The following is a 16,001-nucleotide window of genomic DNA, read 5'->3' as shown; positions in this document are numbered from 1 at the left end:
GAATAAGCGTCTCTTTCTAACCACGGTCTGTTGCTTTCCTGTGCATTCCCCAGGTTCAGAGGAGGCAGCTGAGGCAGGGCTTAGAGAGGCCAGAGCAGAGCAGATGAGGGAACTTGCCGAGCCAGTTGGAGAGGAAGCTGAGCTGCCGGCGGACGGGAACGTTGAAGAGGAATTCGGAGTTTAGCCTAGTTTGCTACAGCTACCGGAGAGAACAGATAGTTGCGTTTATGCTTGAACTATAGTGTTGGCTTGGAATCTCCTAACTTCTCCGCGCCTCAGCAGGATCTTTCCTGCCACTAACAGGGCACCATTACTTTAAAAAAGCCACACATCTGTTCCAGGAGGGAGTCTGCTCCGTTTGTTAAACAAAGATTAGCCATAAGGTTCCAGAGTGCAGGTGACCTGAGAGAGAACCAGCATTGAAGGTCCCAATGGCACTTGTTGTGACTACTGCATACCCTAACCAGCCTTGCGCCCTCTTAGTTCTGTCGATAGGTTGCTACAGTGAAACGCTGTAGTTGGCTATTTTGAGTCTTATTTTTAATACAGAAGCTTTTTTTAAAACAAAGTTTATCGGGAGTCGAGTGCTGAAAGGTTTGTTTAATCCGGGTATCTGTTGCCACCGCGGGAGACCAAGCCCCTCGCTGACTGGCAGCTCCATCTTGTGCTGCTTTGATTGCTTTCTGTACAGCCCCCACGCCACCTGGGCCCCCTGGCTCACTAATTCTTACTGCCTAACCCTGAAGTATTTCTGGGTTCCCCTCCCTGTTGTCACCCCAGCTGAGATACTGAAGAATTTCTCGTTCCTTTACAGTTCAGTGCTGTGAAAGGTACAGCTCTGCGTACGTGTGTGGCTGTAGAGAGCAATCCCACGTTAACATGTTCACAGGGATGGCCCGTGCTCCGGTTCCGGTCACGCGCAAGTCTGCAGAACCTCCCTGAGCCAGGCTGGAGGGCTGAGTTCCTTTTCTGTACGGAGGCAAGAGAGGTCATGGCCCTGTGGTTCCTTCTGTGGCGCACAGCAGGGCACATAAGGTTGCCTCTGTTCAGTGCAAGTAAAGCCAAGCACTAGGCGTAGGCTCTGCACTGAGCGGTGATAAGCCTCAAGCCCCCAAGTCTAGAATATGTCTGAGGAGACGCGGTCTTAAGTGCAGCCCCCCCTGCTAATGTGCCTCTTAGGGCACAGCCGAGCTCCATCCTCTTTGGAACCCCTAGGTGTTTGCACAGGTAGCCCCAGCGTCCGCCTGGCCACTGCGGCTGCACTTTTAGCATGCTAGGTCGATCGGATCTAGGGTGCAGACATCAAGCTGGAGGTGTGCGTTCCATCTCTGGTAGACGTGTAGATGTACACTCAGTGGCTGCGCAGCAGGGACTCAGGTCTGCGGTCCCCGTGCTCCGCACTCTTTACCTTGCATGTGCAGCACCTAGCGCTGGGCAGGGCTGCGCCTCCATCAGCGCTATCCTGACAGCAGCGTTCCTCCGCTCATCTCAGCGGATGTTATGCCCTCGGCAGGCAGGTGCTTTGTAACAAGGGACGATTGTAGCTGGAGCAGCCATCTCTGCTATTATGTGCTTCTGATGCAAACAGCATTTAAACCCAAATAAGAGCTGTCACTCACCAAGCTGACATGCAAATTACTGAAAGATGTTTGGAGTTCTCTTGCATGCTTTGTACGTCTTCAGAGGGATAGAGTACTCTGGTTAATAGCAGCTGCACGGAGCAGCACTCACTGCAATTACCTGGGTGTGGTAACACATCTTCTGTTGTATTAAGACTTGGGTGTTGATGTTCCTAGAACCTCAGTTACCTAAAGAACAGTTGTACAGGGGTGATCAGATTGCTGGCGCAGGAAAGCGCCGTGTGAGCGTCTGCCTGAAACGCCCCATCCCTGACTGCTCAGCTGTTGGAGAGATGCCTCTGCTGAAATGAAGGGCACAGTTCCTTCCTGATTAATATGTTACAGACCCTTCTCAAGTCAAACAAATGAGCTATGGCTTGGCTCCTCCTGTGTGTGTGACCTACAAAGGTTGGAAGGCAAAGTACATACAGACCGCCGCCGTGTGCCTGCCAGAAACTGGTTTGATCCAAGTTTGGGTACATGACTAGAGAGACCTGCTTCCCACTGTATCCCGTGGCTTCTGATCAGTCCCTCCGAGGGATGGTCAGTCCACAGGGCTCCCTAATAGCCATCCCTATTTGAAGGGTCTTAAGGCAATTATAATGGTACCAGTGAACTGGGATACGGTGAAACTGCATGTACAGGGAAGCCACTTTAAAGGGTTGGATATTTGGGGTACGTTTTTAACAATGAATAATTAACCATTGGAACAGTTCACCAGGGTCTCCATCACTGAGAATTTTTAAATCAAGATTGGGTGTTTTTTTTTTTTTTTTTCTAAATGATCTGCCCTAGGACTTATTTGGGGAAGTTCTGTGGCCTTTGTCAGACACAGGAGGTCAGACTAGATGATCACATTGGTCCCTTCCGGCCGTGGCATCTGTGAACTTGTAACATGCAGATTGCAGTTCCGGTGAGTGAAACCTTCCCTAGGAATGGATGTTTGGGGAGCAGGAGGGAGAGGACAAGCTGGACTGTGTGTGTGTGTGTGTGTGTGTGTGTGTGCCCGAAATCAAGGGACAGCTTGCAAAGAGAACAGATTATCTTCCCTTCCCAGCCTCATGAACTCCGCTCTGCTTTGCCAGCCTTCACTTTTTAAGAGCGAAATTCCATTAAAATAGAAAACTTGCAAATGACTCTGATCAATTGAGCTGTGGTTCCATCGGGCAGCAGAGCGAGCGAACAAGTGACTCATAGGCGGGGGTGGGAGCTCTGTTGGGGGAGGAGGGAGGGAGCCTCATTAAACCTTACATTGATCAGAGGAAGAAGGGGCTTTAACAATGTGCTGTATTTTTGAAGGGTTCTTTAAAGATTTATGCTGCTCTGCAAAGAGCTTTAAACATGGTGTCCCTTGCTCAATATCTGTTAAACGTCTCCTCGGAGGAAATTGCTGGAGAGAGCATGTTATGGTGTCTGGCACATCACAAACCATCACTTCCAGAGGTGTCCGCCTTTTTCAACTCCAGGGGCGACATTAAGTGAGGTTAGGGATCCTGCTTGCTGGCTTTGTCTCAAAACTTCAGGTTAAAAGGGATGCGCCCTACGTCCTCCATCCGCCATTGTTAACCCTCTTCAGTCTGAACTGCAATCTGTGGTTCATGCAGAGACAAATGGCCGCTGTGTGTGTGTGTTTGTTTGTTTGTTTTCACGCCCTGACATCCAGGAAGGGGCTGGAAAATGAAGCCGAGACTAGAGTCTAAAAATAAGTGTCAAGTGTTTGCAAAAGTATATTTCTATCCTTTGTGTACATGCGCACAGCCGGTTCGAAAGTACTTTGCGAAAGAGGCGTTTTCATTTGAAACCGCTCTTGTGTCTGTGAGCTGGACCGAATGATTGGCAAGCCCGAAAGGTGGCAAGGACAAACACGCACGCTCTCCGTGGCTGTCGTCTCTCTTTTTGTACCGCCGCTTTGCTGATAATGGGAAGGCAGAATAATGCTTGTTCTAACAGCTGCAGCACAGTGGGTCACAGGCTTCCGTGTGGGCGGAAAGATGTTGAACTCCATCAAGTGTTAAATTTTTAGTTTCATTGAGAGCTGCTGACACTCAATTATTGAGGAAAGAGATAAAATTAGCTTTGGGGGATGTTCATGTGTGTCCCACCCCCCAAAATCCAGAGACTCTTTCTGGAATCCTTTGCGGGGCAGGGAGCCGTTGCACAAAAGACAGATGAACGAGTCAGATTTTTTTTCCAGTTGGAAGCGTTAATTGATTTGGCTCGAGTTCAGATGAACAGGGAAGGGGGGGAGCTTTAAATGCTCAGCTCTGCTTTGAGGTGCTGCAGCCACATCATTGGGGTTTGGGGAGAAGTGAGTTAAAATCCTGAATTCTCTCCGTGGGGAGGTGCGGCTGTGATACGCTGTCTGTCAGGGTGGGCCAAGCCTTCTGATTTTTTGGGGGTCCCACCGTGACACATTTGCCAGAGGGGGGTGGTGCCCAGCACTTTCTGTTGTGTGTCAGGCTGGGCCTCCCAGAATCACACGCTGCTTTTGGCACAAACCGTGACCTGGGACAGCTGGGTTTCACTGTCTTCCCTGTGTGCTCCTATGCAAAGCGCTTAAACCAATGTGATCCAAAATTGGCCTCTCGGGTTGGGTGCTCACCCTGAACCTCTGGGGGCTTGATTGTCACGGAGTGCTGAGCTGGTAGCTAGAGTCCCAGCGCTGGGCCCTAATGGCTGTCAAGTTGGGCACCCAAAAGTAGTGAATTATCCCTGAAAATGTCAACATGGGCCTGAAACCGGACTCCCACAGCCTGCCCAGAATCGGAATGCAAAACAAAACCAACTTCCTGGGATGTTCTCCAGCAGGTAAGGCGGGGCATTGGGACAATGGCCTTGGATGTGAAACTGGTGCAGGAAGGACCCCTTCAGACAGGCAGTGGGCAAATGCTTGTCCAGAAATCACCCCGAGGTTAGGAGATCTCCCCCCACAGCACCAATCTTCAGTCTTAAATGGGCTGCTGTAGAGAAGTGGGTCTCAATCTCTTCCAGAGCAGGACACCTGTGCCCCCCAAATCATATGTAGCCAAAATCTAGCCGGGAGCCTCCACCCCATTGGACGATATGAGGAAAAGGGAGTGTGTTGGCAACCTCCTGACTGGCCCTGCTCTAGGGTATTTGTCTTGCTAATGAACTGCAGCAGGAGGAAGAGCAAAAACCATTTTGCTCTGAATGGTGTTACCCACTCTGTGCTCCCTCCGCAGAGAAAACAAAAGGGCTAGTCCATGCTAGTGTGACTGGGGCCCTCCCTGCTTTACGTCCCTTCTAGAGCCACGGGCCGTGGTTTCCACATCACTCTCTCTGGCAACTGCTATTGTGGCTGTGATAGCAAGGAGCTAAACCTGCTTCTGACAGCCGTCGATTGGTAAGGCCATGATGCTGTTCTAGTCTGATCTCCGGCGAACGGAGCCCGGGGACCTTCATTCGGTCATTCCTGCCTCAGGCCCATATCCTGGGGTTGGGCTCAAAGCGTCTCTCTTAGAAAGAAACGTCCAATCTTGATTTAAGGCTTCAAGGGATGGCGAATCCGCCACGTTCCCAGGTCAGATGTTCCAGTGGGTAAGACCCCTCACTGTTAACACACACCTAATTCTAGCCTGGATTTGGCTAGCTTGTGCTTCCAGCTCTTGGATCATGGCATGCTTTTGTATGCTATCACATTCCCTCTTCTGTGTCAGAGCCTCTGCGTGGGTTCTGCCATCCCTTGCCGTGTGGGCACCTCCCCTCCATGCCGTGCCATGTGAAAGGCAAATGCTGGGGTTGGGGGAAGGCAGGCTGGATGCATTCCCTGCATGGCAGTGAGAGCGATACAGGGCAATGTGCAGGCCCGTGGCCGTTTCACTAGACGAATCTGCATGCACGTTCAAGGGAAAGAAAAGGTGTGTGTGTGTGTGTCGGAGCACAGCGTCCCCTCCCGCGCTTCATGGCTTATTGCTACCAATGAATGCTCTGAGATCATAGAATCATAGAAGACTAGGGCAGAAAGAGACCTCAGGAGGTCATCTAGTCCAACCCCCTGCTCAAAGCAGGACCAACCCCAACTAAATCATCCCAGCCAGGGCTTTGTCAAGCCTGATCTTAAAAACCCCTAAGGATGAAGATTTCACCACCTCCCTAGGGAACCCATTCCAGTGCTTCACCACCCTCCTAGTGAAATAGTGTTTCCTAATATCTAACCTAGACCTCCCTCACTGCAACTTGAGACCATTGCTCCTTGTTCTGTCATCTGCCACCATTGAAAACAGCCGAGCTCCATCCTCTTTGGAACCCCCCTTCAGGTAGTTGAAAGCTGCTATCAAATCCCCCCTCATTCTTCTCTTCTGCAGACTAAATAACCCCAGTTCCCTCAGCCTCTCCTTGTAAGTCATGTGCCACGGCCCCCTAATCATTTTCATTGCCCTCCACTGGACTCTCCAATTTATCCACATCCTTTCTATAGTGGGGGGCCCAAAACTGGACGCAATACTCCAGATGTGGCCTCACCAATGCCGAATAGAGGGGGGAAATCACTTCCCTCGATCTGCTGGCCATGCTCCTACTAATGCAGACTAATATGCCGTTAGCCTTTTTGGCGACAAGGGCACACTGCTGACTCGTATCCAGCATCTCGTCCACTGTAATCCCCAAGTCCTTTACTACAGAATTGCTGCTTCATCAGTCAGTCCCCAGCCTGTAGCAGTGGATGGGATTTTTCCGTCCTAAGTGCAGGACTCTGCACTTGTCCTTGTTGAACCTCATCAGATATCTTTTAGCCCAATCCTCCAATTGGTTTGGTCACTCTGGACCCTATCCCTACCTTCCAGCATATCTACCTCTCCTCCCCAGTTTAGTGTCATCCGTGAACTTGCTGAGGGTGCAATCCATCCCATCATCCAGATCTTAAATGAGGATATTGAACAAAACCACCCCCAGGACCGAACCCTGGAGCACTCTGCTTGATACCGGCTGCCAACTAGACATCAAGCCCTTGATCACTACCCGTTGAGCCCGACAATCTAGCCAGCTTTCTATCCACCTTATAGTCCATTCATCCAATCCATACTTCTTTAACTTGCTGGCAAGAATATCATAGGAGACCGTATCAAAAGCTTTGCTAAAATCAAGTTACATCACATCCATCGCTTTCCCCATATCCACAGAGCCAGTTATCTCATCACAGAAGGCAATCAGGTTGGTCAGGCATGACTTGCCCTTGGTGAATCCATGTTGACTGTTCCTGATCACTTTCCTCTCCTCCAAGTGCTTCAAAATGGATTCCTTGAGGACCTGCTCCATGATTTTTCCAGGGCCTGAGGTGAGGTTGACTGGTCTGTAGTTCCCCAGATTCTCCTTCTTCCCTTTTCTAAGGATGGGTGCTATATTTGCCTTTTTCCAGTTGCTATGAGTTTTCAAAGATAATGGCCAGCGGCTCTACAACCACATCAGCCAACTCCCTCAGCACCCTCGGATGCATTAGATCCGTCTCCATGGACTTGTGCATGTCCAGCTTTTCTAAATGACTTTTTTCCACCTGCCAGGAGGATTTGAAATGCCTAGCACTGGAATACATGTTAAAGCCTGTGCAGTAGTGGGGGGCAGGCAGGGGAGATCAGAGCGAAGTCAAGGGGGATGGGGGGGATTTGCAGACCTGTTGGGGAGAGAGGGAACCTGCTCACAGGCTTATGAGGTAATACGCTGCCCTGTGGGAAATTTGGGGTTGGCACAGGCTGGACACATGCCCGGGTGTGGCAGAATGCAGTGTGCTGCCCTTGGGCAACCCTTCTCTCTGGGGCTTGGACGCTTTGGTGGGTGTCCTATGCCTGGCGTAGTAAAATCCCTGAGCTGTCCAGCCTGCCCCAGTGCGTGGACATGCAGCCTCGAACAGAGCTATAGCCAGGTGAGGACAGGGCCACCCCTTCTGGGAGGGATGTGCGTTGCAGCGCCCCCTGTTGGAGAGTCTAAGCCATTCCAGATGAACCCTTTGAGATTCCTCTCTCCCCCCCCCCGCCCCCATGGAAACTACAACTCCTCCCTCCTCCCCCATCTGTCACTCCCCTCCTTACCGGGGGGCTCGGCAGAGGTGGGGTGATGGTTGGCGCAAGCATAGTGCTGACGTGACACGGCCTTGGCGGGGAAAGGATCTGCGCATCCTTTTAAAGAAAATTACACATAATCACCTCCCAGGCTTCGCTTCCACTCAACCCTCTGAGTCATAACTGAAGGGCCCTGGAGCGTGACGTTCCTGCGAGATGGAAATTACCTTGGATGGGGCTGGTGGCGAGGCAGGGAGGGGGGAGAGACGAGCTATCTGACAACTCCTCTCCTCCCGAGCTCTGCATCCAATGGGGGTAGCGTGAGCAGCGTGGCAGGTTAAGCCGGCGGGCATTGTACGCGTCTCAGCGCCCTGGGCCCCGCTGAGCTGGGTGGGTGTTTGCCGTTCTCGTTTAATGTCACCCCCCCAGTTCCCCACCAAACACCCGTTACCTGAGCCGGAATGGGGCCAGGCTGTGAAATTGATTCCACTGGAAACAGTTTCTCTGCAGCGCTGAGTCACTCCTCTGAGCTGCTGCTGGGTCGCTCGGCCCTGGGGGAGGTGATCCACGGTCGGGGTTCTGTAAGGCATCTGGGGTGCAGTTCACGGCCGTGCAGAGGGGCCAGCATAAGCCCCGCCTGCCCACCCTTGGGTCATAAGTGGCACAGAGTTCCTCTGCGTGGGGGAGAATTGCATCCTCACTGAAGTCGCTCCTGCTTCGAGTTCGTGCTGCCTCTCCTGTTACTGGCCTTAAACTGGTTCCCCCCTGCGACCCTCTCCTGATTTGGGTTGCTCAGCCCCTTTTCCAGATGGGGAGCCAGCAGCTTCCCTCCCCGTGTCCCAGATGTCATGTTAGTGGCGCTCACTTTAGATGACAGAACCTGCTGCGAGAGCTGTTAGTGCATCAACCTGTCTGTCCCCTGCAGCAAGGTAGGGCTGCCTGGTTGTGCCTCGTACGCTTCCGGGATGTGGGGTTCGGCTCCTCTCAGACCCACCAGGGGGGACACAGTGAAGGGAGCGTTCCTAGCTCCGAAATGCTGCTTCCAAAGGGAGCCGCTGCAGGATGTGTGAAAGCTGGTGAGGGCAGGGCATGGGGGTAACCCAGGTTCAGCGGCCACAGGAGATCACCATGAGCCGACCAGACTGCGGGGAACCCCTCCAGCTGGTAACAGCCTGAGCCTTGCTGTACATGCGCATTTCTCTCTTGGGCACCTTGGTTTAGCTTGTGCCGACCTGGAGTTACAAACGTTACTCAGGGGAAAGTTTGTCATGTTCCTGCCCCAAGGGGGCAGTGGGGACCTGGACAGGGCTCAAAGAAATCCCACGTGGATCACTTGATTACCTGTTCGTTCCCTTTGGGGCATTGGTCACTGTCAGAAGACAGGATGCTGGGCTAGGTGGACCTTTGGGCTGACCCAGTACGGCTGCTCTTAGGAGGGTTAGAGGCACCAGCTGAGCTCCAGGTGTGTGCAAAAAAAAAACACAATGTGAGTTTTGCAAACATCTGTGTCTTGGGAATCCCTTGCTCTAATGACCCCAGGCTTGGGCCACTACCCCTACCCTATGCCCCTGTGAGGAACAGCAGATGTCGAGAGAATCCCAGGAAGCGTGTGGATCTTAGCGCAACTCCCATCCTGAACTAGAGCAGAGCTGGCGTTCAGCTAAGCACGCCACCTCCCCGCCTCTGGCCCCTCTCCCACCTGCCTGACCCTGGTTCCTGCTTCCCTTCCAGGACAGGTGCCTGATGAGGAGGCCGCGCCAAACGGGCAGAACCGCGGCAAAGGGCTGCCCAAGCCGGTGTGCATGAACGGGACGGAGCCGGGACAGCTGAGCACCAAATCGAAAGCGGAGCGGCGGGCGAGCGCCTCGTCCAACCCTTCGCGCAAGGCCTGCTCTGCCAGCAGCAAGATCCGCAAGCTCTCCACCTGCAAGCAGCAGTGAGCCCGACGCGTGCGCGCTCTTCACAGGTACGCGGCCTGCGCCGCCCGTAGGCAATGGGGGGTGACTGGCAAACCCCCCTCGTCGGGGAGGGAGGAGCCGTCTGAGTACGGCCAAGCCTGCTGGGGGTTACGAGCAGTGCAGCTCCTGGGGGGAGGAGGGAGCTGGCTGATTTACTTCCTCCCCCAATGATGTGGGGGGGCCCTTCCATGCGGGTGTCTCCATCTGCCATGGCCAAGCTCCCGGGAAGAGCACCCCGGGCAGGGACACCCCAGCCCCGCCATTGCAGCTGTGTCCCGGCGGCCCAGGGCGCTGGGGGCTCTGCCCTTCGCAGGGCTGGTCGCAGCTGTTGGAAGCCAAAGGGAGGGGCAGCGTCCATTGCCCTTGGGGTGTGGGGGGCAGGGATGGTACCACTCCGCTCTCACTGTCGGCACCCGGGTCCCACAGTGATGGAACCGGGCCGAGAACCTGCCTCCGTTTGCACCAGCCTGCCTGTCCTGCTGGCTCCTGGGCTAGGAGCAGTGGGTCAGACTCAAGCAAAACACCCTCTCAGGTTCCCGTGACCTGAATCCCAACCACGCGCACACCCCCAGCTGCCACCCCCCCTTGCTTCCTGAGGAAGTGGCCAGTTCAGCTAGCTGTGATTAGCAGGCCCAGGGTGAATGGGACTCAACAAGGCAACTGCAGAGCGGCGCTGCCCGAGGTGCACAGGAAACCCTGGGGGACAGTGGAAGGCCCATCGTATTCACCCCTGGAGAACCTCCACTGTCCCCACACCCTGTGTAGCCCTGGCATATGGGCAGTGCCCTCAGGATGCCCGAAGAATGGGCTGAGTCTGCCTGTTGCCTCCAGGACATTCCCCTTCCAAGAAGGGGTTAAGTCAGTCCCCCTCCCTGTGGCTGGTGTAGCAAGGGGGCCCCACTGAGTCCTCCTGGCCTAGGGCTCCATTCCCCAGCTGCTCCTCTGCTCAGGCAAGGTGGGTGATGGATCCCCTGCTTTCTGCAGCCCCACCACCTGCTGCAGAAGGGGACAGGGGCAGAATGCCAAAGAGACACGTGGTCCCCAACTTCCCTTGGCTTTCCGTGGGTCTTGAGCACCGAGCTGCCCTCTGGAAACCGTGCCAAATGCACACGTCCCCGGCAGCGTCTGGCTGAGCCGAGAGGGGGTGTGGCTGTGGGGAGGGAGTGGGCGTTGCCCTGACCCTCAGCCCTCACCCCCATGGCCTTGCCTCTGTTCCGCAGGGCCGCTTCAGCAGAGCTGGTGCGTCAGAAGAAGCCTTGCCCTACGGCTGAGACGCCAGGCCAGAGCCGCTGGCATAAGCACAGAATTTGCCCCATGCCTCCCCCTGGGCTCAGGTTAAGGTCCCACCATGCTAAACCCCTATCCCCACCCCAAGGCCAGCTCCCATTACCACATGCTCACAAGTTCCCATGTCGCTGCCTCTCCTGAATAGGATTTGAGGCAGTTCGAAGGGGTCAGGGGCCGAGTGGAGCAGGACTTGCTTGAGCAAGGGGAGCTGGTGCTCCCCTGAAACGGCCGGGGCATGATGCCTCCGGGAAAGCGGCTTTAGCACCGGGGTTTGTATCTCTAATCCCAGGCGGTGGGCGCATGGGCCGGCGGCCGTGCCATCCCACTGCCCGTCTCAGCCGGCTGATGCTTCCTGGCTGTGGTCCTCGCAGAGCTGCGGAGCCCTGCCTGCCCTCCACCCACTCCGGCAGCTCCAATACACAAGCGTAGGCAGCGCTGATTCGCTCTCGTCACACGCGCTCCATGGGGCCGGGCTGCTGGTATCTGCCTCCTGACCAGCTTTGGGGGGTGAAAAAAGCCAGGAATAAAGGCCCGTTCCTCCCCCTGCAGCTGGCAGGCCCACGTACCAGGCCCATGTGGCGACTTTAATGTTTAATTCATGGCTGGGAGTGAGTCACCTGGCGGGGAACTAGCACTGTGGGGAGAAATCTCGCTGGCTTTCCTCTCCCTCCTGCCCAGCGTCCTAGTGCTGGAGCCTTTCCCTCCCTCCACCCCCGTGCTGGAGATTGACCCTCCAGCCTGGCTAGCTCCTTGCAGTCAGATCTCAAAGCATAATTCCCCAGGGTTAATCAAAGGGGCTCGGGCAGGTTACAATCAGATTGGCGGCCACTGTCCTTCCCCTTCGGTTAACACCTGGAAACATTTAAAAACGAAACAAACCAACTCATCTGTTCCTTGCCCTTAATGGAGCTTTTTGAACTCGTTTTCCTGCTACTCATGTTGGAGAAGGAGACTAGAGCAGTGAGTTGGATCAGTGTGATTGGGGAGGGGCCTAGTGCCCCCTCTGGGATGGGGGCTCCTGGCGTGCCAGGCATTGCCCCTTCCCTGCCTATAATCTCCATAGACAAGGCAGCTAATGAGAGGAAGGAAGGTTGGTTATCCCCATTGTGCAGCTAAGGCCAGGGAGGTGCCTGTGGTCACAGGGAGAGTTGGTGGCAGAATCGAACCGAGGGCTCATTAACCACGTGGTCAGGCTCCTACCCTGCCTTGCTCTGGTTCTCCTGCAGGCTGGCGCTGCCGGGGGCGGGTCGTGGCTGGCGCTGCCGGGGGCGGGTGGAAGAGTGTCTTCTGCTGGTGGTTTGAACAGGGACATTTCTCATCACTGGGGGGTTCATAGAGTCTTTTTTTTTTTTTTTTTTTTTTAACAAAATCTAATTGTGTCATAATTAGACCCGACCCTCCCCCATCTGATTTAACCCCCTAGCTGTGAGGCAGAAAACCCCGCTAGCCCTGTTTTACAGAACAGGCACAGAGCCCGTGCTCACGCCACGGAGTCAGGGTGCCTGGGTGCTAGTCCCAACTCTGCCACTGGCCTGCTGGGCGACCCTGGGCATGTCACTTCTCCTTTCTGTGCCTCAGTGTCCCCACCTTGACCACCTTGAAGTGCTGGGAGAGACTGACAGCTGAAAGGTGTGATGGACGCACAGGATATTTTATAGGGCTGGGGGAAGGGGCTCCTGCCCTGGCCTGGAGGGGGCTGCCCTAGCTGTGGTCCCCAGATCACCCACCCACCCACCCGTCCCTGGGGCTCTGTGTGGGGCTCACCCTCGGCACTGCGGGGGCGTCTTAGTGAGAGCCGGCCTCTGGAAGGAGTGTCTAGGGGTACCTCTGCACTGCACACCGAATCTGGCTGGGTTAAACCCAGCAGTATAGGCAGTGGGACGCTCAGATCCAGGCCTCTCACCGGCTTTCAGCCCAGACAGCTACACGGCGTGAGCCAGAGACCCCAGCGCCACCGTTTTTTCTTTGCTGTGTCCGCGTTCCTTTGAAGGCTCAGTGGTGCCTGTGTGTTAACAGCTGGGCTTTGCCTATGCCAAGACGTGCTGGACAAGTGGGGGCTGCAGGGGCTGGTGTAGGATGGGAGGCTGCTGCTGTTGGGAATTCCCACCCAAGACCCTTCCTCCCTCTCTCGCCTGGGTGATGGGAGAGCGTTAGGTTGAAGCCCGGGCCTCGGGGTGGCTGCTGACTTAGCCTGGCACTTTACCCCTGTGTGTGTAACCCACACCATGCTCCCCGCTGTAGTCAGCTGGAGCCCCCAGTCACCAGCAGTGCCATTCCCCCTGGGCTTGGAACCAGGCCAGAGCCGCTCTGGGGGAAAATCAGACATGGGCCACCCGCCTGCTGCCCATGTACCATCCAGCTCTAACATTGTCGTCTCTCCTCTCTTCCCCAGAGTCTGTCTTGGAGCCTGGGCCAGCCTACGCCCCGTCCTCCTCGCCCCAGCTCCGTCTCTCCTGGGAGCGGACTATGCTTGCAATCCAAAAAGAGAAACCCTGGAGGAAAACAGAACCGCCCGCCCCTCCCCCTCCCAAACCCTCTCTCAGCGGCGCCAGGCCCCCCGAAGCTGGCAGGAGCCCTCGACCGCCCCCCATCTCTCCCCCCAGCTACGCCCATGCTGGCCCCTCCTCTGCATCAACTCTTTGCCAATCAAGACACCACCTCTGTTTTAATTTGGGATCTGGAGGGTGAGGTGGGTGGGGGAGGGCCTGGGTGGAGGTCTCCCCCCTGCCCACCCTCGCTGAGTAGAAATGTGTAAAGCCATGGCTGTGCACTTTATGTTTTAGACTACTGTTCTAGAGATACATATATATATATTTTCCTCTTTGTTTTTTTTTTTGTTTTGTTTATATTTGCGGTATATTTAGAGATTCCTACACATCGTGATGTGTTTAAAATAAACCGGACGAGGAAAAAAACCAGGTAGTGAGACCATCCAAGAACTGCATGCTGCCCAGGGCTTGGGAGGGGGACTGACTGCGCTCGGCGGCGGCTTTTCTTTTAGTAGGAGTAGTTTGGTTTATTTTCTTTTTTTTAAAAAAAAATCTTGCGAGGTGGCTCTCCTGGTCGTCCAGCTGCGGGCAGCAGACCCAGCTGTCCTACCTGCATCGGCTGGGGTGGCCACTGCTCGCTGGTCTATCTCCGGGGGGGAGGAGTGGGGGTCTCCTGAATTCTCTTCCCAGTGCTGGGAAGGCTGGGGGCCTGAGGGGCTAGCACAGGGAGAGCTTGGGAGCTCTGGGGTTTCCTCGGGTAGGGAAGGCATTTCTCAGTGGCACAACCCCCCCACCCCCGTTCCTGCCTTCGGCATGAGGGGGTTGTACCGCTGTCTTCCCTCTCGGGCCTGGGCTCCCTCCCCCAGCCCATAGTGGTGCCATTCTGGGCTGGGCTCCTTCTCCCACTACAGCAGCCGCGCCCAGTTTGCTGCCACCAGAGCTGAGCAAAGGGGCCGAGGGGAGAGATGGATGGGATTTGAGTGGCATGGGCAGAGTCTCAGGAGGTGGAGCATTGACTTCTCCCTAAGCTCTGGCATTGCCCTTGTTTGGTCCCCAAATGCACATGGTGTGTCTAGCACCGCACCGCTCGGGCGCTCTCTGCTTCCTGCCAGGCCCGAGAGAGTCCAGGCCTGAGCCGGAGTAGAGACGAATCTCTCCTCTCTGGCTTCCTCCTTCATGGAAAAGCCTGCAGCACAAGGCTGGGGTGGCTGTGGCAGGGGAGCCCCCCCAGCTCAGCCCGAGCTCCTCAAGCAGAACACCCCTGGACACTTGGAGACAAAGGGCACATCCTGCGGCTGTTCTTGATGCCAAAGCTGCCCTGAGCCAGCCGTAGGGGGCAGGGGCCAGTGCTGCTGCTGAATCCTTGAGGGCCTAGGGCTGTCCCCATGTAAGGGATGGGGTAGCAGGGCAGCTGGTCCCTGCAATCAGCCTTTGCCGCAGAAGCTGGGCCTGGCCTTCCCTGTACTTGCTCTTCGCAGGAATGCTGCTCATCTATCCCGCGCCTTGCCAGCTGCCGGGTCTAACGCAGCCCTTCTCAAAGGGGGGGGGGTCACAACCCCGTTTTCAGGGGGTCGCCAGGGCTGGCTTTTAGACCTACTGGGGCTGACGCCCGAGCTCCACCCCCTGCGTGGCGTCAGCCCCAGGCTTTGGCATTCGTGCGCCCCCCTGCCTGGGGCAGCCTTTGGCCCTCTCACCGGGACTTGGGTGGGCTCAGGCTCCACTCGCCGTGCCTGGGGTCATGCAGTAATTTTTGTTGTAAGAAGGGGGTTGTGATGCAATGACCTTTTGAGAACCCCTGGTCTAGCGAACTGTAAATAGTCGTCATTCGCCCCCCTTCACGCCCCCCCCCAATTCTCTGTAGGTTCTGGCTGCCTGTGTCGTCCTCCATCCTCCTGGAGGAGGAGATCTCTCCATGCATTGGATGAATTTTGGCTTCCGGTGCCTTTTGCTGAGTCCTGGCCCTACCCTCCAGCTTCCCTCCGCGGCTGCACTCCTAGGGCCGGGGGGCCCTGCCCATCTGTCTCCTCCGGTGGTGCTCACCAGTTGCCAGCTTCTTGGAGAGGGCAGCCCCTTCCCCAGCCCCGGGGAGCTGGGCCCAACCCCTCCTAGGCCCACCGGGGAGTGCCCAGCGTTCACCGCCAGCCCTGGAAGGAGCTGTCAGCCCCTGAGCCTCACTGGGCTCCGTTCCAGCAGTCAGAACGGGCTCTGCTAGGATGGGTCGTCCGTAGAAAGGCAGGTTCAGCCCAGGCCGAGGCCTTGTGCTCCCGGGCCCCCATTGCAGGAGCGGAAGCTGCTACCTGCCTGCAGGAATTGCTTCCAATGCTGGTGTTTTCTGCTCTGGAAGGGGTCGCAGGGGAGAGGGGACGTGCACGTCCTAGTTTCTGCCGGCTGAAAGGGTCTGGGGTGCTCATCCACTCTGAACCCCAGAGCATAGGCCAGAGTCCTGCTTCTGGGCCAGGAATTTGGGGCTGGACTAAAATGGGTCTTTCGGAAGGCATCCTCCCCTTGGGTTTAGGGCTAGAGTTGCTGTGCCATCATTCACCCCAGGGCACTGGGGGATGCCCAGAGCAGAACAGCCCCCCGCCCCCCTTGGTAGTGGGGTAAATGACAACAAGAGCAAATGGATCCTCCAGGCTG

General features: G+C 55.8%; 1 protein-coding gene across 1 annotated transcript in view; it reads left to right on the top strand.

Moving 5' to 3' along the window:
* The window catches only part of STK11 (serine/threonine kinase 11), a 72,599-nt gene extending 58,899 nt beyond the window's left edge, over positions 1-13,700 (top strand). Inside the window, exons 9-10 of the mRNA XM_034755152.1 lie at positions 9,362-9,596; positions 13,268-13,700. Of these exons, the coding sequence (XP_034611043.1) occupies positions 9,362-9,570 (209 nt within the window). The 3' untranslated portion in view covers positions 9,571-9,596; positions 13,268-13,700. The remainder of the gene's footprint in view (positions 1-9,361; positions 9,597-13,267) is intronic.
* The last annotated feature ends 2,301 nt before the right edge of the window (positions 13,701-16,001 follow it).

Source organism: Trachemys scripta, chromosome 22, assembly GCF_013100865.1.
Source record: "Trachemys scripta elegans isolate TJP31775 chromosome 22, CAS_Tse_1.0, whole genome shotgun sequence".
NCBI lineage: Eukaryota > Metazoa > Chordata > Testudines > Emydidae > Trachemys > Trachemys scripta.
Note: the sequence above shows the minus strand (reverse complement) of the source record. Positions and strands in the feature narration are given on the sequence as shown.